Genomic DNA, 22,640 nt, shown 5'->3' with positions numbered 1-22,640 from the left:
CTTCTTTCTTTTTCCATCATCATCCCTTTTTCAAAAGATGAGGATTTGCATGTTAATGAGAGGAGCATGAAACAGATTTCCTCAGTTGAGGACCAGTGAGAGATCAGCCATGGCAGGAAAACTGGGAGAGAAGCGGCTCATGGCTGCTGCTGCTTGTTGCTGATTCTTCTAATAAAGTTCCATTGAATTGTCTTTTGAGGAAAGTGTATTTTCTCAACGAATAAGCCCACTTTGGTTGAAACATACTTACCCACGTTCCACTCAAGATAAAAGTACGATTGCGGTTCTCATTTCTGTTAAACAGGAAACTAAAACCAGAGACAAGTGATCTTAGTTTTGATACAGTCAACCAGACTCTGTCTTCAATCTGCACCAGGACTTCCAGCGTTCATTAAAGATGTCTTGTGTTTTCCAACTTGATTGGTTGATCCATTCACTCTCTCTGATGTGTGGAGAATTCACCATTATGTGGGAAAAAAAATCGACACATATAAAGTATAAATAAACTTGAAAAGTACATGCTGAAAGCTAGATTTTTAAATTCTCCACTTGATTTTGTGCCCTTTGTGCTCTGTTGTAGTATTCATTTGTGTCTGGCTCAGATTAAACTCTTCAGTAATTGCTCTCGGATTGTCAGAAATCCCGTGAACACGCCCGGAGATATTGATCCTATTGTTTCCTGGAGGAGCCCAGGAGTGGTCTGAGGGTGTCCACCCACAGAGACAGGAAGACAACACTTCTTTATGGGCTGGTTTTATGCATCCTCTGGAAACTGGATGTCTTCAGAGCAGCAGATAAATCACATTTACAGGGAAATCTATTTTTCTTACCCTTGTCTTGTCTTAGTGCTTTCCCACACCTTCTTCTCATGTCCATCCGATATGAGTCGCCGTTACCAACTGGATAGTCGACAAGCATTCTTTAAAATCTGACCCCGTTATATCAATAACTTGTGTTTAATTCCGACATTATTGCAGCGCTTTTTATTTACGCAGCTGGTTAGCTCCGGGTCAGTCACGGTCAGTTTGGACTGAGGGTGTAACAACATTGTGAACCCTGTGGGACTCGACTTGAGCCCCGACTCATTTTAACCGTCAAACATGCGGCGGGGCCGGGGGGTCATTATATCATTATGTTGTCAGGGTGATTGTTTATTCTGACATCTTTGTCTCACGTGGACACATCCTCCCCCGGCAGCCATACTATCGATAGGTGGAGGGAAACCGGTTATTTCGAGCCGGGAGACCAGCCCAGACAGATGTAGCAGAGATACCGTTCGGCGTCTTCTCCTTGTCCTTTATCCACTGCAGATCTCGCCGCCACCCGCTCCTGACACGGGCCCCCATCAATTATTAACGCAGCCAATTAGCATGGCTGCATTATTCACCAGGAAGCTGCGATCACGTCCATTAACGGCACTGTCTTTTCTCATTGTGGCTCTCCCATGTGACGCTTGACACAGCCCACAATTCCCAAACACAGAGGACATATTTGACCACAAAGCCCTGCCTCCGTCATACGCAGTGATGCTCAGTTTCCCATCTTGGCCTTCTGTTTGACACCCCGGGCTCTAAAAGGTGAGAAAGTAAAGGTTCTCTACGATGGTTTTACACAAATCACAGCGACATTAACATAAGAGGATCACGTTTTAGGATGGAACATCCACAGTTTTGAGCAATGGCAGCTGTAAAAGAGTGAGATTATTCATGGGTGTGACATAGTTTCAGAAAAGCAGGAAAAAGTATGAACAAGAAACCGACAGTCATGAAAACACCACATTACTTTGTTTCCATCGCCACTGCCCTGATTCCCACAGCACCGCTGATGTCTTGTCACGGCGATTTATGGGCCCACAGATTACCAAACAAAAACCACTTCCTGTTTTCCTCGCCGTGTTTACCGGACACACAAGCAGGCAGGCGCACATTTGATGAAAGTGATTCATTTTCATTCGCTTATCTGCGTAATTGATGCCTCCCAGGCTGCCCTGACAGCCATAATTTCATTATACAAACAATTCAGAGAAGTTTGATTAACACAAATGAGAGTTCAGGGGCCCTCCCCGGTTCACATGTTGCTCTACTCCCACTTTGCCTCCACTGTGGCACAGCCCTTTACCGCTGTCATTAATAACCACTTCTTATCATAATAAACAGTAGCAAAATCATTTTAATTACCACTCTATTAATCACAACAACCAAAAAAAAAAATGTTGTTTTAATCACCGTACTATAATTTAACGTGCGTTTTACACCTTGTTGAGGGTTCAGAACAGATGATCGAGCCCATGTGTGATTTAAAATCTTCCACATTCTCGTTATGGCTATTGAGATGCAACTGTATTGATTTTGTTGTTGGGGATCCAACAACGAGCATCGATTTATGGCCCTTCTGAGACAGCAGTGTAATTAGGCTTATATCGTCAAGGCTTTACCCTGCTATCGGTCCTCATTGATGAGTCTTCGAGTTCCTCTGCTCCGACGAATGAAGTGCGAGCACTAATGGAGAGGCTTGAACACACAGGAGCGCTGGGCCGCACACACAAAGTGCATGTCTGCCGACGTGGGCAGGCCGGTGTCTGACATGCCATTTATTACATATTATTTTCCACTCAGCCCAGCAGCAGTGAATATTCTTTTTCACCAACCTTTTTTTTTCTTTTCCTTTTTTTTTCTTTTCTTTCTTGTATCCAGCGAGCTTTAAAACACGCTCGGTTCTGGCAAGGTGTAAATCCAGCAGGAGGGATTTCCCCCTCACCCACAAAGCTTTTAGTCCTGGCAGCCAAAAACCGATGTGTACGATTCTGAACTCCGAATGAACACTTAAAGAGATTTCTTTCTGTGTGTCTATACGGAAACATGAAGACATAACATCGCCAACATATGCTTGCACTCACGACACACGCTCCAATACTCAATCAGCCGATCACGATGGGGACGAGCTGCTGAAGTTCAAAGTGAGCATGAGCATGATGGAGAGAGGTGATTTCAGTGAGTCTGAACCTTCATGGTTGTTGGTTTGAGTATTTCTCAAACTGCAGCTCTACTGCAGATTTGGTGGCGCAGTGCTTAGCGCTCTCGCCTCTCAGCGACGAGGTCTGGGTTCAAATACCTTTCTGTGGAGCACTTTTCATACAGTTTTGTAGCACAAAGTGCTTCACACGCTTTAAAAGACATGAAACATTTATTTCGGTGTGTGTTTCCTCCCACAGCCTGAAAACGTGCACGTGAGCTGAATTGGTGACTGTAAGTTCAGACCTGGTGTGGCACATGTGGCGAGCCCCGAGGCAGACTGTTTACAGGTGTCCGTGTCGTGCGTTTCTGGGCAACCGCTTGAGTTCGGATTGTATTATTACCTCTACGTCATTATGCGACAGTTTTCTGGACAGGTTGTCAGTCCATCGATAGTGCGGTTCGGCTAGACCACCTGAAGAAAACCCAACTGTGCGTCATTAGATTCAAACCAGGGTTTTTCTCACTGTCAGGCTTGAAGCACACAATTTATTTCACAGGTTCATAATGGCACTACAGGCCTGTAATGTGTATGCAAATGTGATTGAATAGAGCTTATAATAACCTCCATTCAGCTGTCATCAATATAAATGGGATTAATATGCCTTTAGTTTTGGTTTGCTCCCTCTCCGTGTGAATATGTGCTTTTGAATGATCATGCACATCCAGCCCCTCCTCATTATTGTCTTTACAATTTATTTATTTTCTAATTGTGATTCGGACAGACTGTATTTATTCACGTAACGGCCCCCATCTGTATGTGAGGCACATCCGTCATTCAAGGCTGGGAGAGTTTGACTCAATAACGGCGCAAATATCTAGCCATTATCTCTCTGCGGAGCACTCTCTCAATGTTAATGTGTTTTTAGGACGATTACATCAACGTGAAGTATTGAAAAATATCCTCCTGATTGATAACATGAATCATCAAGCAAGTGTCCCCTCCCCCTTGAACACATCATTTACCATCTCCTTGGAAACATGGAGGAACAGCCGCCACGCAATCACTTGCTCACATGAGCTTTGGTTATGGGTTTGTAATCAGCTGGATATTTGGGGCAAAAAAATTTTTTACATTCATTTTTGACAGAATTTAGACAAACACATGCATTGGCCCTGAGGTGCAGACATGGGCGGGACACGTGACCATTTCTCGCCTTGATTCTTAGGCTTTTCCATTACATGTCAGTACCAGATAGCAGGTAGTTTTCTAGTCCCTCCTCGACTGCGGTTCCAAGCAAGCCAACAATGTGACATCGGCAGACAGCAGGCCACTGATTGGCCAGGGTGTGACATCACTAGATGAGTACCGAGAGCGACTCGTTCAGCAAGAGTTAACCCCGCCATTTTTAAAACCCAATTCCAATAAGAACGCTCAAAAACAGATGTGGCCTGATATCATAATGGCCAAAAATGACGAGTCAACACATTCAATTAATCCCCATGGAGAAATCATTTCCCGATCTTATTCATAACCTTACCTACACATATGGTTAGAGTTGTCTTGTTTACCAGCCACTGAAAGCCTCTCCGGTTTCACTTTCTGCAACAACACTTAGACATAAATACCCAGAAGCTCCAACTGCAGACATTCTGAGGATAAATGTCCGGCTCCTAATGGCTCCTTCAGCTACATTGTGCTTACAGGGACATTATAATCGAGTTCATTATTCGTCATTGCGCTCGTGTGTATTTATGCACCGTGGTTATCGGCCGGTCGGCGTATGCAGGGACACAAGATGGACTCTTTCATCAGGTTTCCCCGGTCGGCTCACTAGTTGTAAGTGAAAGGTGATTTGTTGAGTTGGTCTCAACAAACGAGGGAATAACGAAGAAGCTGAAAAGTGATCGCTTTGCGTTTTAAAAAAAAAAGGGGGATATTATTCGTCTTGGTGGTTTCGTGTCAGTTTCCTCTCTGCTCACAGAATCACATTTGATTTTCAGCAGAGCGCTCATTATAGCAGGGAGCAAAGAAAAAAAGAAACCCCCACTACACTATACGCATTGTCCTAACCCCGACAATGAGGTTCTGCCCTGTAATTACCTTCTATTTCTAAAACCATCCGTCTTTGCCGGCGGAGAGCTGACAGGCTAAAACATTAGCACGTTGTCAGCGCCTCCTCACACGCCGCCGTTCTCTGTTACACTTCATATTATCTTGCACCCTCAACTCGGCTTGCCAGATGGGGTTACCTCTCCGCAGACCGGGGAGAGAGAGAGAGAGAGAGAGAGAGAGGAGGTGTTTTCCTGTCGTACAGCCAGTTCAGCTCAGCCGCGATGGGGCCTCCTGGTCGCTCACTGGGGGTCTGTTGAATTCTGGGTCACAGCCCGGCCCCAGGCAACCGCTGGCTCCGCTTTAGCCATGCCGTGTCGTTTTAGCTCCTGTGACATTCCACAGTGGGTAATTTTTCACCTTTTCTTCCAACGGCAACCTGTTCTCCATCGCGTTCTCCCACCCCGCCCAACTGTTGCTGATGGGCCGGCACCTCGGCATCACCTGTTCGTTATGCATGACACTGCTGCCTCGACAGAAACGAGCCGCGTGAAGTTCCATTTTCCCCGGGCTATTTATTTAATGGATAATGCAAGGAACGCGAAATGGAAATCACGCGTTCGACCGTGTCTTTAACCCCGGCTCCTCCTCGCATGCCTTCCCCAACTGCGTCCGCTCTCACCCCCGGTGAGCATAAATCATTTTGGTAACTTGTGATTACTGAGCTCATTATTTATTCTCCAGGAATGTTAGGGGGGGAAAAAAAATCCTATATAATGTTTAAAGCTCTTAGATGTCAGCAAGGGAGCATAATCTTCATCTGCTTCCATCTGTGTCTCCCTGGCACCGCCATCGAGAAACCCCCCCCCCCCCCCCCCCCCAAAAAAAAAAACCTGCAGAGATTGCGCGGGCATGTTTGTAATGAGTTTATGTCAAAAGAGGCGATAAGGGGGAGCATTCATACACGCTAATCTCTGCCCCGCTCGGCTTCTTCTGCGGTGGCAGGACTGGTGCGCTCCGGCTGCGGCTTGGCACGAAGGCGAGGGAAAGCGATGCGATGTGCCAGGCGCTTTTGTGTTCGCAGCCTGGGAGAAGAAGGATGGAGGCAGGAAGAAGGAGGGAGGAGGGAGAGAGGAGAATAGGGGAAAGGAGACAGAGAGGACGAGAGCACAGAGACAGTGTAATCATTTTTACGCTCTGCGATTGCGCTGTCCGACGGACACTTGACTCTTATCCCGAGCCTTCTCTCTGGACTCTCCTCTCCAATATCTCACAGCGTCTATCGCCTTTTTTTCCCCCCTCCGTCCTGCTCAGTCTAAATAGAAACTCGAGCATGCATTTTTTTTGGAGGGGGGAGGTATCGCCTCTGTACAAGGCTGTTTTGCTATCTTGTTAAGTTTTTTTTGTTTTTTTTCTCTCTCTCTCTCTCTCTCTCTCTCTCTCTCTCTCTCTCTCTCTCTCTCTCTCTCTCTCTTCAGCTCGGTAAGCTTAGACTCCTGACGCCATGTGCTCCAAAAACTGTTTAAAGTTAACTGTCAAATATTTGGGTTTCATTATTTTACAGCTATCAGATTTCATATGGAAATAATGTTTTACTGCCTTGTGCCCTCCTCCTAGTTAGAGGTCCTGAGACAAAGTACTGTAAGAAAGTGAAAACCGTTCGGGGCGATGGCGACTGAAACTGACACCGGCGCTCTACTGCGAGGCAGTCCGCAATGTTTTTGAGCAAAAAATACGACGACGGTCTTGAGTTCACAGCGAAACCATCCGCCAGCCAGTCTGCGCCAGCTCCGTTGGCTGAGACACTACCTGACTAATTTTGGCTTCTCTTATATGCTTGCATTTGAACAGAACAATGACTCCTTTTCAGAAGTTGTTCTATTTTAGAAAATCCCAGGCGGTTTACAGTCAGAGCTCTCAGAAGTCCGCCAAAAAGACTCAAAGTTGGGTTTTCAACCTGTCAAGTTTTTACTTTAATTGTGCGCGTGTGTACTGTACAGTATGATTTAGAGTGCAGATATCACCGTTTTATTATAATTCATTGATATGCTCAGGTGCGCCGAGATGAAAATGCAGTTGGAGATTAAAGCAGACGTTCTCAAGATGGAGGTTTTTAAGGATGCGCGTGACATCATCTCTGCGAGCTTTTTTATCTTGTGCTGTGTGGTCGGAGTGAAGGGACGAGCGCTTTCATGTCGCAGCAACCACAAAGACAGTCACAAAGTCTGTCTTTACAGCTGCTGAAAGAATGAGGTTTAAGACATGGATATGTACCTTCCTGCCAGTGTACATCATGACAAGACAAAGCAAGTAATGAAGTGTTCATACTAAGAAGTATTGCTTGTGTAGTTGACCATCCTTCAATCTATTACCTGCCTCTATTCAGGTAATGCGTAGTTTTGACGTAATCCTTAAAAGCCTTTAAAATTAAATCCGGATCCATCTGTGGAAAAAAATTTCGACAAAATCCGTGCAGTAATTTTGACGTAATCTTGCTAACAGACACACAGACAGATAAATATACGCCGATGGTTTTGTTATGTCCTTGGCGGATGTAATAACCATCATGGAAATGAGCCGGATTACTCATAGAAAACCTATACATTCACAGTGGAAACATGGAAACTCCACATAAATAGTCGTTGAGCCCCGGAAGTGTGGCCATAATCAGGTCTCTTTAGCCCCGTTTCCACAGTGCCGGTACGGGTCAGGTCGGAACCGGTTGTTGTGCGTTTCCACTGACTCAGAACCGTTACCATCCGGTACCATTGGTAACCATTTCTCGCTACCCCTCCACTTGGGGTACCAGGCACAATGTGCCGGATATGAGGGGGAGGAGCTTCAACACTGCCGTCTGCTCATTGGTCCGTGACAACCGCTGTTCTCCCAGCAAGCAGCCATTTCCAATCAGTTCTTCTGCAGCACTCAGGAAACTTTTTTGAAAATGTCCTCCCGTTATGGCGTCACATCCTGCATGATTACGCAACCGTTCATAACCCCGCCTACATTTCAAACCGTTCCCCGTGTAATGGAAACGCGGCACTGATACGGGTCTGGTTACGGATAGTCAACCCCCACCTGACCGGCACCGGTACCAAGGGGCACTGTGGAAACGGGGCTTTTGTGTCCGACTGCAGTTCTCTCAAAACTGTGTGATGAGTTTCCTCATGATGAAGACATGCAACCTCATTTAATTTGCTCAAACACTCTTTTGCGATACCTCACTGCTACAAAGGCGAGAGAACTATTTGGGTAATGAGCATGTCTGAAAATTGTTCACAGGATATGTGTTATTCGCACTAGTTTTGATCACGTTGACACTAAGAAACCAAAAATTTTTAAAAATAAATAAATAAAAAATACAGGGGCAGTTGCCCAATTTGCCCATAGCAAAATCCGCCACTGGAAGTTGGCGTGACAGAGAGCTGGACTTTGAATGAAGGTATAGGATACATCCGGGACAGATTGCCAGTACATCACACGTCATCTTGCCATCCATAAATGCATGTATTGAGACAGCAGGAAGAAACCGGAGTACCCTGAGATACCCGACCATGCCCAGGGAGAACATGTAAGAAGGGACCTGCCTACAGCCTGAGGATATTCCCACTGTGAGATATGAATCCAACAGCTAGACCACCAAATAAATCAGTATCTCAAAGTGGTATATACTGTATAAAGAGGTATATAGAGAACAGAAACCGAAGAACAAAAGCTGATATTCCCTAAGAAAGATGTACCCTTCAACGCAAAAAGGTACCCGACACAAAATTCTCATCTCTTTTATGTGCTAAAATGCTTCTTGTTTGAGCCGCCTGTTGGATGACGGTCAAATGTTCTCGTGGAATATGACTCAAGAGTAGAACCTCCTGCTACCATGTCTCTTACTCGATAATAGAAAACAGATGCAGACTAAAGCCGTTCAGGATTAAAAGCCACTCAGAACACTTAGGAAGGCTTTGAAATAAGCTGCAATTTTTAGTATCACAACCATCTCCGGAGATGCACATTGTGTTTATGGAGCAACCTTTGATAAGGATGTAGCCTTGTGATGCCTGTGCAGCTTCGGGGCAATCGTCAAGCTGTGTCCTACACATACCGCTTGATTGGCTCCTAAACATGTCAATCAAATCTGGAAGAATCCTTTTTATTTAGATGCCTTTTTACATGAAGTACCTAAATCTATGGGGCCATTATTACAAAGGCTGCTTTCCCTTGGTTGAACAACAAGCCCATTCAGAGAGTCTCATTTCCAGGTCTTGGTGCCAGATGAAGAAGATCTTGTCAAGTCTGATCACGTTTCCTCACGCTGATAACTATAATGAAACCATCAACTCTGATATCACAAGGCTGCATTTAGAAATAGTTATTAAATGATAAAAGATGGCCCAAGGACCACGGCAGGGCTGGGAAATCAAAGAGTGAAAGAGTGAATGTCTTCATTAGAGATGCGCACTATTAGTTGGTTAACGATTAAATGTCCAACCTCCTCGGCCGTTGACTCCAGAAAATAAACGGCAGCCAAGGCCAAATTTACATGATGTTTTTCAAGAAAAAATGCTAAACTTTCCTTGTATTCTGGGTGTCAGTTTACACAACAATGCTGCTTGAAGCTACTGAAATTTTTTTCTTTTTTAAATGCTCCGACTCTGTCTCCGTGTAAACGGGAACAATCGCAACTTTTCGGAAGTGCTGCTACTGCACATGGGCACCACGACCATAGTGAATGGTTATTTTACAATAGATGGACAATAACAGCAATGTTTCCTCCAGAGTGTCATGACTCCCAGTCCATATACTCCTGGGACTTGGTAGTTTTATCGTCAACAGTCACCGTAATAACAATACAACTCGGTCGTCTGTAATATCCGTGTACTTCGATTGTTAATATTTATAATGTACTGTTGTCTTTGCGCAACTGTACGGTTTCATTACAAAATCAAACAACAGCACCCGCTAGTAGGCCAACATATTAACTACATCATTATTCAAAAGACTGCCATGTAAATGCAAAACTTTTTGGAAAAGTTTTTGTCAAAATGGGGGCTAAACCATTGAATATTTAATGATTTGTCAACCTATCTCACTGTTATGCAGTTGCTCACCACTAGTCGGAGCTACAGAGCCATCAGACAGCAGTGCTCGAAGAGAGTGAAATTGGAAAATTTAAAATTTTCTATGGATGACGATGGATATTAAACTGTACAGAACGAGTGCTTTTGCTGACGGTGTTGCAAGCCAAACCATTTGACATCATTTACCCAGAGACGCTGTGATCCTGCTCAATCAGAGTCCAAGATCTCCTTTCAAGGTTAATGGTATATGTTGAGCCTGAATACACAACAATGCTAAAGTGACTGTCTTCTGAGCATTTTCCTTTTCTCAACTAGTTTCAGATTTGTATTTTGTCTGCTGTAAAATCGATTTCCATCAAAAATCCTGTGCAAAAATGTATTCAAAATGAAAACCATAGTGCACTGGAATACACAATAGGCATGTCCTGGAGAGCTTTATACCTGTAAATAAATAAATAAATAAATGAATAAAAGTCACTGCTCTGAGCTAAATTTTCAAAGTGCTTGTGCCAGGGTATCAAGTCCTACTAATAGGAGGAGGAGCGGGTGAGGATTGTCTTTTTTTTTGCCATCCCATCATATTTGCAGCTGTAGGCTTTTTGTTATCACAGTTCAGCTTTTTTTCTTTTGTATTATTTTTATATCACAAGCTCTCATGACTTTTTCTGTGTGTTAATACTTGAGTTCCTTCTTCTTCCGAGACCGAGCAACAGCAGCAGCGTGTATGAAGGACCCCAGCCAGCAGAAATGTCCCATAACTGATATCTTTTTAGCGACAGCCTATGTGGCATATTCAACAGCCTGAAATGTTTTTATTGAATGTTTCAGCAGCTTGAAAATCACCATGGCAATGGTCCCAAAGACAAAAGCCCTCGCCTTTTGTCATGGGTAATTATCACAGAGTAGGCCCCTTAAAGCCTTCCATTTGGCTCGGAAGAAATCCACATTTAATTTTGCTCTCATGCTTTTGACACAGAGGGTTTGGGGTTTTTCTTTTTGTTTTTGTTTTTTTGTTTTCGGATCAGGCGTAAATATATGATTTAAATATTCATTGAAGTGACTTCCATTTGGTTTTACTTTCAACAGATTATTTCAACAGTAGGAACCAGAGAGGAGGAGATAAGACGAGCTTTAAAGAGACCGCTTCAAATTTCCTAATGAGGAACATTCCAAAACACAATACCTTGAAAATGAGCTTTGGTATTAAACCCAAGTTTAGGTGTCTTATCTCTTACAAGCCACTGAGTCCATAAAAAACTGACTTGGCAGAATAAAAAAAAAAATAGCGCTGAGCTTTCGCCAAAGCCGATCAGGCTCAAGCGTCATCTCCACATGCTCCGTCTCGAACTCCGTGTTGCTCTGAACAAGTGGGTCAGGGAAATATGAAAAAGTAATGTTAGCACTGCCTGAGAATCGTGCGAGGCTACGGACACCCGACGCGATGACACATTATACAACGCAGGAGTTATATTTAGCAGTTCGGGCTTTTACTAATGTGTGGATGTGGATTGCTGAATGTACAATTATGGCATCGCGCCTTCTACTTGCTTACAGTCTTGTGTGAGTTTCTCAATTCTTTTAGTAAAAATGACAATTGAAAATGCATCTCTAGTGATCAATGTTTTTACACATTTTATCCATGTGAGGCAATTATTACAAAGGAGGAAATTATTCTGACATGAATTTGGCATCTTATATATTTTGCCTTACATTTGTAACCTGGTAACAAGTTAGGCTTTAGACTGTTCCAGCCTACATGTTCATCCTTTAGATTTGTTTAGATTAACAGGAGAACTTTTTAAATGGACTTGAATACACAGATTGACCCTTTACTAAATGAACCACCTCAGTCTTGGTAATAGTCACAGCGGCCTGATTCTTCTAGATGCACTATCACAGCATGACCGATATTTTGCATTCGACACAGTCTTTGGTGACTTTGCTAGTTTAGAGAAACATTCAACCACAGAATACTAATTCCGTCGATATGTAGACAAAGTTTATTTTTTTCGAGGTGACCTCAGTTAAGATCTGCCTTTAAAAAGTAAATAAAAAAAAATAAAAAATCAACTTGAGCTCCTGTTTACATGACATTTTCAGGTAAAAACTGAAAACTTTTGCTGCGCTTTGGGTGTCTGTTCACACCGCGATGGTGCTTTTTTTTGAAAACACTTCGACTCCTCTGTGAAAACGGGGGAAAACACGTCTTTTCAGAACTGCTGCTACTCCTCACAGATGAAGGTTGAAACTTGAAATACTGGCACTGCTGTCAAGGGTCGAGACATAAGTTGACTTGAGATTTGCTGAAAAAGAATTATGTGGCAGAAAATATATCTTTATTGTCATTGAGACGTATACCTCATGGACACGAACATGAATGAAATCCTCTTCGCAGAAGTCACACACTTAGGTGTTAAAAGTTAACAATAAAAAGTGCAAAAACACAGTAAAAGGTATAAAAAACACACATTCAAACATTAAAAAAGTGCCCAGATGCATCACAATACTGAAGCTGGAGCTTCCACTGAAATATTATTGCACTGAATGTTATTGTGCTTGATAGTAATAATAACAACAACAACAATAATAATGGCTTGATAGACTAATCTTGAATCAATATAAGATAAAGCCAGTATAGAGGACAAATGGACGGATGGCTTTGCCTCCCTCTTTATTCCTCTTCCTCTCTGTCCTCTGTCACGCTCACCTTCCTATCCGATGCTGATAGAGCCGCCAGAGAGCATCCCCTCGTCTAAAAGCCTTTCGGATAGTTGGGACGCACCGCGCAGCCTTCCTGCCTCCTTCAGCCAACCATCCAACACAGTTAGGGAGGGTAAATAATTCAAGTTGCAAGCCGATTTTTTTTTTTCCCCCCTTATGCAATAAACACTCAGCACTAAGGAAAGAAAAGGCTCTGTTAAAAATACTGCTGACAAATTTATAAGAACATACTGCAAAGCTAACTCCATAAATGTTTTACTAAATCGCATAGCGGTTGTATGGAAATGGAAAAAAAAAAATAAAATTGACGGAGGAGGAAACCTTTAAAGCTCAGTGGTCAGGCAAGAGTCCAGCAGGAAGATTTATTTACAAGATTTTTACAGAAAGAATGTTTTTACTGGAGTTCAATATATAATATTATTCTTATCCTCCTATTTATAATCAGCAACAAAATGTAAAGTTCAGGGTTTTTTTCTTCTTCTTTCCAGACATTATTTATGAGCTGCATAATGTTCAAGCACGTCTGTAAAAAAAACCAACACGAAATAAATTTAAAAAAGATTTTCCAAAAGTGCCCAGACAGAACTGACATCAGTTGCATTAGAAACAGGTCGGCATGCATTTTTCACAAGTCGTGTTTAAAAAACACGAGTTTTAAGTGTTTTCTTTGTGATCTTCAGGCAAATGTAACAAGACCACATTACTCCACAAGTTTTTCCGTTAATCTCAGACAAATAGGAAGTTTTATTCTCCAGTTTTGGGCCAATATTCGTCATTTAATATGTTTTTAATGGTAAGCATTAATTTGAAATGTGATTCTCAAGTGTTATACTGAACAGTCTTTTCCGTCTTTAACTTAATTTCCTGCCCAAACTGAGTTTCCACATGAAACTCATTCATATTCTGTTCAAACAATCGTCAGTGCCATGGTGAACTTCCTGTTATTCAAACGTTTCTTCATATACATTAAGAGCTGTTATCTTATGTCTTTGGTGTCATGCAGGGTTCCTTTCCCCTGCCAGTTGCTCTTTATCAAAGCCCCGTCATTTCCCTGGAGAATGCACGTCCTCCCATTTTGTTTTCCAAGAATAGATGACCCTCTTATCGGGAAATTGCATTTATCTCTGAACTGCTTCCTACCCCCTAAAGTTCCCATGCACCACTTAGATTTCTATTCTGGATTTCCAGCTGAACCCACCGGGACATTTTCTATAGAACTCAAAATACTTTAATTGTAACTGAGGCCATTATATCAACAAAAAGTACTTGTGAAGTTATTTGCTCTAAAGCAGAGGTGTCAAACATAACGTCAGTGAGCCATAGCTGGTCTGTTGTGTTTCACCCGATTTCCGCGGCAATCGAGTAGAAGCGTTTTCAAAATGTTGCATTTCCAAAAAGTTGGATTTGACACTGTTTCCATGGAGACAAAGAGAGTCTTTAAAAAGTTGTGTTTTGGCCCATTTACACAGCAACAGAGGTGGAGCATTTTTAAAAAGTTGTGTTTTCCCCGTTTCGACGACAATGGAGGTGAAGCATTTCCAAAGGTTGTGTTTTCAAAAAGTTGCATTTTCCTTCTTTTTGCACGATAACAAAGTTGAAGCATTTTCAAAAAGTAGCTTCCCCCCCGTTTCCTTGGAAACAAAATCAGTGTTTTCAAAAAGTGGCATTTACCCCTGTTTCCACGGAGTCGGACAAACACCACGGAAATGTGTTTTTACTTGAAAATGTCTTGTTTATGGGGCCTTTGTTCCAGTTCATCCTCTATACCTAGAGCATATTTATGGTTGCCAATTACTCCACAGTGAAATGTCAGACTCAAACACTCAATCTTCTAGTACTGGCCATTATTCCACCGTGCAGTTTGTGAGGAGGCTCATCTTAAAAGTCCAGATCAAACTGCTCCTCACTCACCAACTACATGTGGCTTCAGCTTCTCGTCTAGACTAAAGCTGCAGAGGTAATGTTGACTTTTAGGTGCAAGTTTGAAATCATCAGGGTTTTATACACAGGACACGGTACAGTTGTGGTTAGTGTCTGCCAGCTAGAATACAATGGTTCAATTCTATGCCAGGACTGGTGTAGAATTGAACTGGAAGACCTCAGTTTCAACTCTCTGAGTTAGTCCTGGACTACACTGGTGACCCGTCGAGGACTTTCTCTACCCTGTGCACGATGTTTGCAGACATTGGCCTCATCCCATGCGGCCTTAAATTGGAAAGAGTGTGGCTAGAAGACCGATCTGTGGACAAAGTTTTCGTCTAGTCCCGTTTCAAATAATCCCTTCGTTTTACATTGAGATGCACTCCCCTACAGATTCACCTCGGTCTTTTAAAGTGATTTATTCTTTCCTTAAAGAAACCTGTTATAGTAATTTAGCAATAATTCCTTGTATTTTATTTGCAATACATCCATCTTCTAAACCCACGTGGTCCAGGCTGGGGCTGCTGGGAGCTGGAGCCTTTCCCAGCCAACACCGGGGGAAAGGCAGACATCCTGGACAGATCACCAATCAAACACACAAGCACGGTTCGACACACACACACACATTCACAAATACAGCCAGTTTAAAGTCACAAAACCTTGCAAAAAAGGGATTCTTTTTTTAAATTTTTTTTATCTACAATTCATTTAATATGAAACAAACAAAAAGCATGGTTGTATTATGGAAGCCCCCCCCATTTCACTGTTGTAATCCCGAGCAGACGTGATGGAGGAGTATTTACTCTCCAGGAGGGAGAAGGATTCGAGGCTGTAAAGTGCAGGTGTACAGTCAGAGGTGACACAGTGTGTGAGAACTATAAATCCGCTGAAGGGAAGACGAAAGATCAGGTATGCTCATCCTTCAGGCCTGACGCTGTCTGGTCAGCAAGTCCCTCTTTTCAACAATGTCTCAGGGAGAAAACGCAAAACTCTCGTAGCCTTTTTTTGGGTGTCCGTTTATATGACAGTGGTGCTTGGAGCCACCGAAAAGGCAACTTCGAAAAAAAAATTAAAATAGTTGACAGTCACCATAATAACAATCCAACTTGGCCATCTGTCCATACGAATGTCCGTGTTCTCCCATTGTTAATGTTTATAGGGTATCGCTCTCTGCTAGCACGGGTGTGTAGTTTCCTCACAAAAACCAACAGCAGCACCCACTAGTGGCTCAACATGAAAACTACATAGCAAAACTGTCGCTAAAACACAAAAACTTGCATTTTCTCTTGAAACAACGGTTATGTTAAATGCGCTTTATGCAGGTTCTTAGTAATTCAATGTCTTTTCTTATTTTAACAAACTCATGTTCCTGTTATATCTTTTACATTGAGCCCAGTCAGCTGTTTTCTCTCTGTCCCTTTTATTTAACAGACGGCAATGTTCTTCAGTAACAAAGGAGGCACACAGTGCCAAACATCAGCCTTTAATTTTTCAATGAAGAATTCAGTTATTCTCTGCATGCATGTGTAGTTGCATTACAAAAACAAACAACAACACCCACGAGTGGTCCAACATGTTAACTATAATATTTTCAGCATTTTTGCCATTTCCATGTAAGCGAACATCTTTTTCGAAACATTGCCACGAAAACGCAAAATGTTTTTTTTTTTTTTTAAAGGAAAACTATGCATTTTTTAATTGAAACGTTGAGTAAACAGTCTTATTTGTCCTGATCACGCCTCACTGTGAACCTGACACTCGTAATATTTGAATCGTAGGTAGTTTTCACTATTTAGCCAACGTCAGGTGAATTAGAGATTATCTCAAAAATGTAATTTAGTTCTTTTGCTGGTTAAAGCGCAATATCACGCTTGCACCGTATTTTAAGACGCCGCCATCCCACCTCACGCGTTTCCTCGTTTGCAGGCTTGCATGCACAGCAGAACAACCCGCAGGGCAGGTAAAGGCCTGTGTTGTTGCACCAGGTTGACAGAGCAGTAAAGCTTTGGGCTTTCCCTTCACCACGCAGCAGCCATTACATTAAATCACCCCCCCCCTCCCTTCCTCCTCCTCCTCCTCCTCCTTCTTCTTTTCCCCATGACCTCCGCTGGCGTCCACTGACCTGGAAAATATCTGGCAAGGTCCGAGCGCACCGAGAGCGGCGCTGGCCCTCGCTCCGCCTGCAAACAGCAGAAATTATTGAGCCAATTACAAGATTATTATCTGCTGGTAGTGGCAGGGGAACGCTGTGGGAGTGGATTTATGCCTGCCAGGGCTCCCTGCTGCAGGAGGAAAAATGAATCAAAGGCTCCGGGGGAGAAGTGGACAGCACTCATGCCCACTTGCCTCTACGCCTTAACAACTTACGTCAATTGAGAGACCCTGGCTCTGATCCAGACTCCTTTTCTAAAAGGTCAAGGATAACATCAGGAAACGGCCCATTTGAAGCTGATCACTTGTTAGCTTTGTTCACTCCCATTCATATGTCATGCTGCCATGTTATGTGCACACCTGATTTACAGTAAATAGGACCTCGGGCCACATTCAGGCTTTCTTCGAGAGTTTTATATAATGTTCAGACATGAGTCACAGCTTGTATGGTTGAATTGGCTCGCAAGTAAAACTTGTCCAGTCGGGAAAGGAAAGCAGTGATGTATCGGTATTTCAGAGTGGTTAGTTTATAGACAACCCTACAAAAGGCTCATTGAGTGATGTACTGCCTCTTTCTGTGTACATTGGATTTGGCTTTTCTTTTTTTTTTCTTTTTTTTTTTTTAATAGAGCAGCCTGAAAAACTCCTGGCATCCTTTTCTTCCTAGTTAGTTCCATATGAGAGGAATGACGTACAGTTACAACATGTGTTCTGTTCTGTCATGTGCACAAACAGTTTGTTTGTTTTATTCCAAAAACGTTTTAGTCGTCCTTAATTTTTCATTCTTGTTTGTCTTAAGTACTGAAACGTTTGCCAGAGCAGCGCATCGCATTGGAAAAGGAGGCCGGGGTTCATACGTTTGTGTTTCTTATTTCGTTCTGGGCCTGTGTCTCGTTTCATGAGTGGATCCCGATGCCTGTGTTTCATGCATCAGTGTGCTCAGGGACTCGTGTTTTACCAGCACGATGAAGACATCAAAGAGGAATCTGGAACTGCGGTAAATCTCGAGCGCTCTGGCAGTTTGTCGTCTGTTACATCACCCACCACTGCCAGTAAAGTTTCATTAGCGACCGCCGAATGCTTCTGCAGTAGAATGGAGGAAATGCCCCAGAATAGGTCACTTACGGTAAAATATGAATGTTTATTGCGCTCGGCTTCAAGAGAAAGTATACTGCGGACTTTACTAACATTTAAACTTTGAGGTTTTTCATTAGGGGTCAAATTTTGTCCAAATTCAAGATAAATCAGTGGAAAACTATTGGAATAATAATCATATTTAACATCAAATTATATCAGTCAATGCAGTGGTGTAGTCTAGACCAGTGGTTTCCTAACAATTTTTTACCCTTGTAAACCTTGGAGATCCCCCCACCACACCCTGTTGAAGGAACCGCATAACACACTATAAACAGATGCATGATATACTTTTAATGAAAACACTGAGACTAAATAGTTTTGTGATTATGAATTAAATGCAGACTGACCAATTTTTAAGACATAAGAAAATGTTACACCACTTAAAATCAAGAGGGCTTCACAACCCCCTCTATGAACCTTTGGTGCCCTCCTGGTTGGGAATCACTAGTTTAGGGTATACGCAGGTATATGGCATAGACCCACTTTTTTTTTTAGGCAGCTTTGCATACCCCCACTTCTAAATCCCCCATGATGCACCACTCAGCAGTATTTACGAGCTAGATCGCCTATTTTTTTTTCCCCGTTGGGTGATACTGTGCCTCTAATTGGCTGGTACCGCATCATGATGGTTGACGAGCCAATCAGAGGCAGAGTAGGGCGGGTCATGTCGAGGCAAATATAGCTCACCGATGAATTATTAGGAAATTGTGTGACAATGAGCAAAGACTCAAAAATAAGGCTTTTCTGGGCTTTAAAAGAAGGCAAAAATCGAGCGTCTACACACTTCAGGGACACCCACCACTGCATGAAGGTCCAATAGTGTTTAAACCAACTTTCCCAATTCACCATGTGCACATTTGAATTATTTGAGTAAAAAAATTAATGTGGCATTTCATCTGACTGCCGTCCACATACACACCTGCAACCATCTTCCCAGTAAAATGTACATCAACCTGAATACACGAGTGCGTCAAGACTTCTGTCTTCATCACGCCACACCACACACCTCGCTGACCCTGAACCCCCACAGTGTCTTTGCACCGCCACACCATGGCGGAGAGTGCATCGACCACGGGAAGACCTTGACACACATGCCATCAAATATGGATGCTTCCTTTAGTACAGCCTCATTTCTTTTTCATAACACAATAATGTTCTCTTTTGCGTCCCAAAGTTGCACTGCTACTGTACAGACTTTTTGGGAGGTCTGGCGGTTCCCAAATCAGCGTGTTCCCGGTGTCGGCAGGAAGACTACCTGCACACCAGCGTCTGGGATTCCCCGTTTATCAATATTTAGTCTCTGTTTTTTTTTTTTTCACCACTGACTCGTCAGCTTAGTAGCCATCGACATGAGCCAGATGTCATTGATTTTGTTTGAAGGCGCTATTATCCCGCCTCGCTCTGGACTCCCGGTGCGACGGGGCAGAGCTAATGTGAGAGGAAAGGAAGCTTGTCCGTGCTCCTCTTTACACAGCTGCGAGAGAGGTCGCAGATACCGAGAGGACTCTGGGGGTCAGGTGACGGTCAGCGTCGCGAGCAAATGTGGAGACATCACTGCACCTGTGTTGACGCTGTTTATCGACCGCTTCCTGCCGGTCACCGCTCGTGCTGACCTCGCGATTCTGCTCCTCAAAGCGAAGAGCCACTCAGGAAACCACGTAGACGGGATGTGTTTTGACATTGGCCTGGAGGTATCGACTTCGAGCTTTTAGCTCGGTTTCACTTCATGCGCTGATCTCGACCTAGGAGTCGTTTTGAAGCCTGAAACAAACCGTAAGCAAAAGTGACAGACAGAGATGTGCTTTCACTGTAATATTCATGCCTCTAAAGCTGGTTGGGAAACTTCAACCAACCCTAAAAATAGTCTCAACCTAATGTATCTATTCTTGTAGGAGTCAGAAAAATAACATTAACAATAGCAACACAACAGCATCAATTGATTCAGCAACGACCAAGAACAACACGCTTACATTAAAGTGACACAGCGCTTTGATGACTGGAGTAATTTTGTCCGTCGGGAGCAGAAAATGAGAAAAAGAGAGACGTTTTCGAGGCCACAAACTCTGTAGACGAAGGCTGAGCGCTTAGAAGGATCAAGAAAATATTGGACTTCGGCACAGGAGACTACTGTTTGTGCCAATTGTAGCATCAAACCGTGATCATTCTCAAACTTAAAATCATTATTTTGTGTGTGTTAGTGTAACTGAGATTAAACATAGTGTCTGACTCATTCAGTGTCTCGCTGCCAATGAGGGCGCCTAATCAGGAAGACGTCATTCTTGGCGGTCGGTGGGAAGCAGAAACTGCCACGACGGCTCGCATCTTGAAGAAATGCACTCTTGTTTGTGTGAAGCCGGATCCTGAGCAAACATCTCAGTGCCTTCAGCCTCATTTCATTCTGTGTCGGTTAAACGGAGCATGATTGTTTACCAGTCCGGAGCGAGGCAGACAAAGACCCTGGAAGACACTTCGAACTCTGTGCTCGTCCTCGCCGTTAGATAACAGATCGAAAAGCTGTCTTGTGGTTTTTTCAGGTGACCCCCCCCCTCCCTCCTTCAGGGTCTCAGAAGTTCCATCACAGGTGGCAGATTGGGTCCGTCCTGGGAGCAGCCAAGGCCACTTAGTCCCTGCCAGTCCTCAAGCAGCTCCAGCCAAGCAGATGAATAATTGACACTTGCATTCTGTACTTTAGTGAATTTTAAAGCTGTATTCTGTAGAGACTCTAAATGGTAGAGGGAGGCCGTGTTAATCATTCATGGGTTGCTTTTACTTGCTTTGCTTAAGGTCACTGTCCTAGAGGCGGCCGGGCAGAAGGGAAGCGGAGACAGTGGGAGTCGAGGATGTTTGGGGAAAAAAAAGAAGCAAACATTGCTCTTTTCAATCCACAAACAAATGTTATCATCTCGGGGTTGAACATTGGTCACTTCAGTGTACAACTGTAGGTACAATGTGTGTTCAGATTGCTCTTTAAGTAATTCACCAACTTGTATATTTAAAACCACAAGTCAAATTTGTACCTTTCACAAAAAATGGTTATTTCTCACAATATGCTGAAAAGAAATAATATTTTTCTACATTTTTCCATCATCAGTTACAAGAACAGAAAGCCTAGAAGGTCAGCCTGCTGAGAAACCCTCAACTATCAATATTTTAAGACGGGCTCCACCGTTGCACACATTAAGACGGACTTTCACCGTATCAGAGTGACTAATGCCCCCCACCCCTCCTCCTTTCAAATGCCCCGCAGGGAAAAGCCCTCCTTGATTTCTTTGCCCGAGACGTGGCACTGGACCAAAACTGCCAATCAACATTTGTTTCCACGTGACAGAAATCAAATAAACTTTTGTAAACAAATAGTTTCTGGGGTTATTCTTGACTGATTGGATTCAACATATTTGATGACACAGCCAGAGTTCATCCATTCGTCATGTTTATTGTACAAAGAGCGGTTGTGTAACCGTGACAGTTGCTCAGTGTGTTCCCGTCATGAGCGGAGGTCAAATAAATATCTTACTTCCTTTTTTTCCCCCCGTCTCCCTTCTTTTCCTTCACTCAGGGAGCTGATGCCGAAGACCCTGGAGGGCCAGATCACGATGGAGAAAACCCCCAGCTACTTCGTGACCCGGGAGGCTCCGGCCAGGATCTCGGCCATGTCTCGGGACACCAAGCTGATCGTGGTGGTGAGGGACCCGGTCACCAGAGCCATCTCGGACTACACACAGACGCTGTCCAAGAAGCCCGACATTCCCTCCTTTGAGAGCCTCACCTTCAAAAACAGGACTACGGGGCTCATCGACACCTCGTGGAGCGCCATCCAGATCGGCATCTACGCCAAGCACCTGGACAACTGGCTGCAGTACTTCCCCATGGACCAGATCCTGTTTGTGAGCGGCGAGCGTCTGATCAGCGACCCGGCCGGAGAGCTGGGCCGCGTGCAGGACTTCCTGGGGCTCAAGAGGATCATCACGGACAAACATTTCTACTTCAACCAGACCAAGGGATTCCCGTGCCTCAAGAAAGCGGAAGGAAGCAGCAAGCCCCACTGCTTGGGGAAAACCAAAGGACGAACCCATCCAAACATCGACCCTGAAGTGGTGCAGAGGCTACGGGACTTCTACCGGCCGTTCAACATGAAGTTCTACCAGATGACTGGACGCTTCTTTGGCTGGGATGATTGAATGTGTCTCTGTCTTGGATAGAGACGACGCGCCGTTGCACTGCAGCACACTCTTAGAGTTAAACTCGATTGAACGAAAACCTCAGAATTTGGGAATAAAGTTGCACTGTTATGAAAATAGAGTTATTGTTATAAGACCAGGGGTGTCAAACTCATTTTAGTGGGCCGGATCGATAAATAATAACAATCTGAAAATAGCTTGAACTCTTATGTCTTTGTTTTAGTTTGTCAAAGTATTAATATATTATTAAAGTTCATATTTATTGAACTATCCTTTTACAACACATGACAAACCTGAAATTAGAATTTCTACATCTTTGAAGGCGTGAAACGTTTGGCCACACGCAGCTGGAACTCAAAAATATAGTCGGCCAGTTCATATTGTGGTCAGAATCACTTAAAATTCTCAAAATTATCTTTAATGTCGACACATTTCTACATCTGTGTAGTAATCC

General features: G+C 43.4%; 1 protein-coding gene across 1 annotated transcript in view; it reads left to right on the top strand.

Moving 5' to 3' along the window:
* LOC308117707 (heparan sulfate glucosamine 3-O-sulfotransferase 3A1-like) overlaps positions 1–22,340 on the top strand; it is a 33,452-nt gene extending 11,112 nt beyond the window's left edge. The window contains exon 2 of the mRNA XM_080476763.1: positions 21,565–22,340. Coding sequence (XP_080332889.1) covers positions 21,565–22,186 — 622 coding nt within the window. The 3' untranslated portion in view covers positions 22,187–22,340. The remainder of the gene's footprint in view (positions 1–21,564) is intronic.
* Positions 22,341–22,640: the final 300 nt, after the last annotated feature.

This window comes from Lipophrys pholis, assembly GCF_963383615.2.
Source record: "Lipophrys pholis genome assembly, chromosome: 1".
NCBI classification, from domain to species: domain Eukaryota; kingdom Metazoa; phylum Chordata; class Actinopteri; order Blenniiformes; family Blenniidae; genus Lipophrys; species Lipophrys pholis.
Note: the sequence above shows the minus strand (reverse complement) of the source record. Positions and strands in the feature narration are given on the sequence as shown.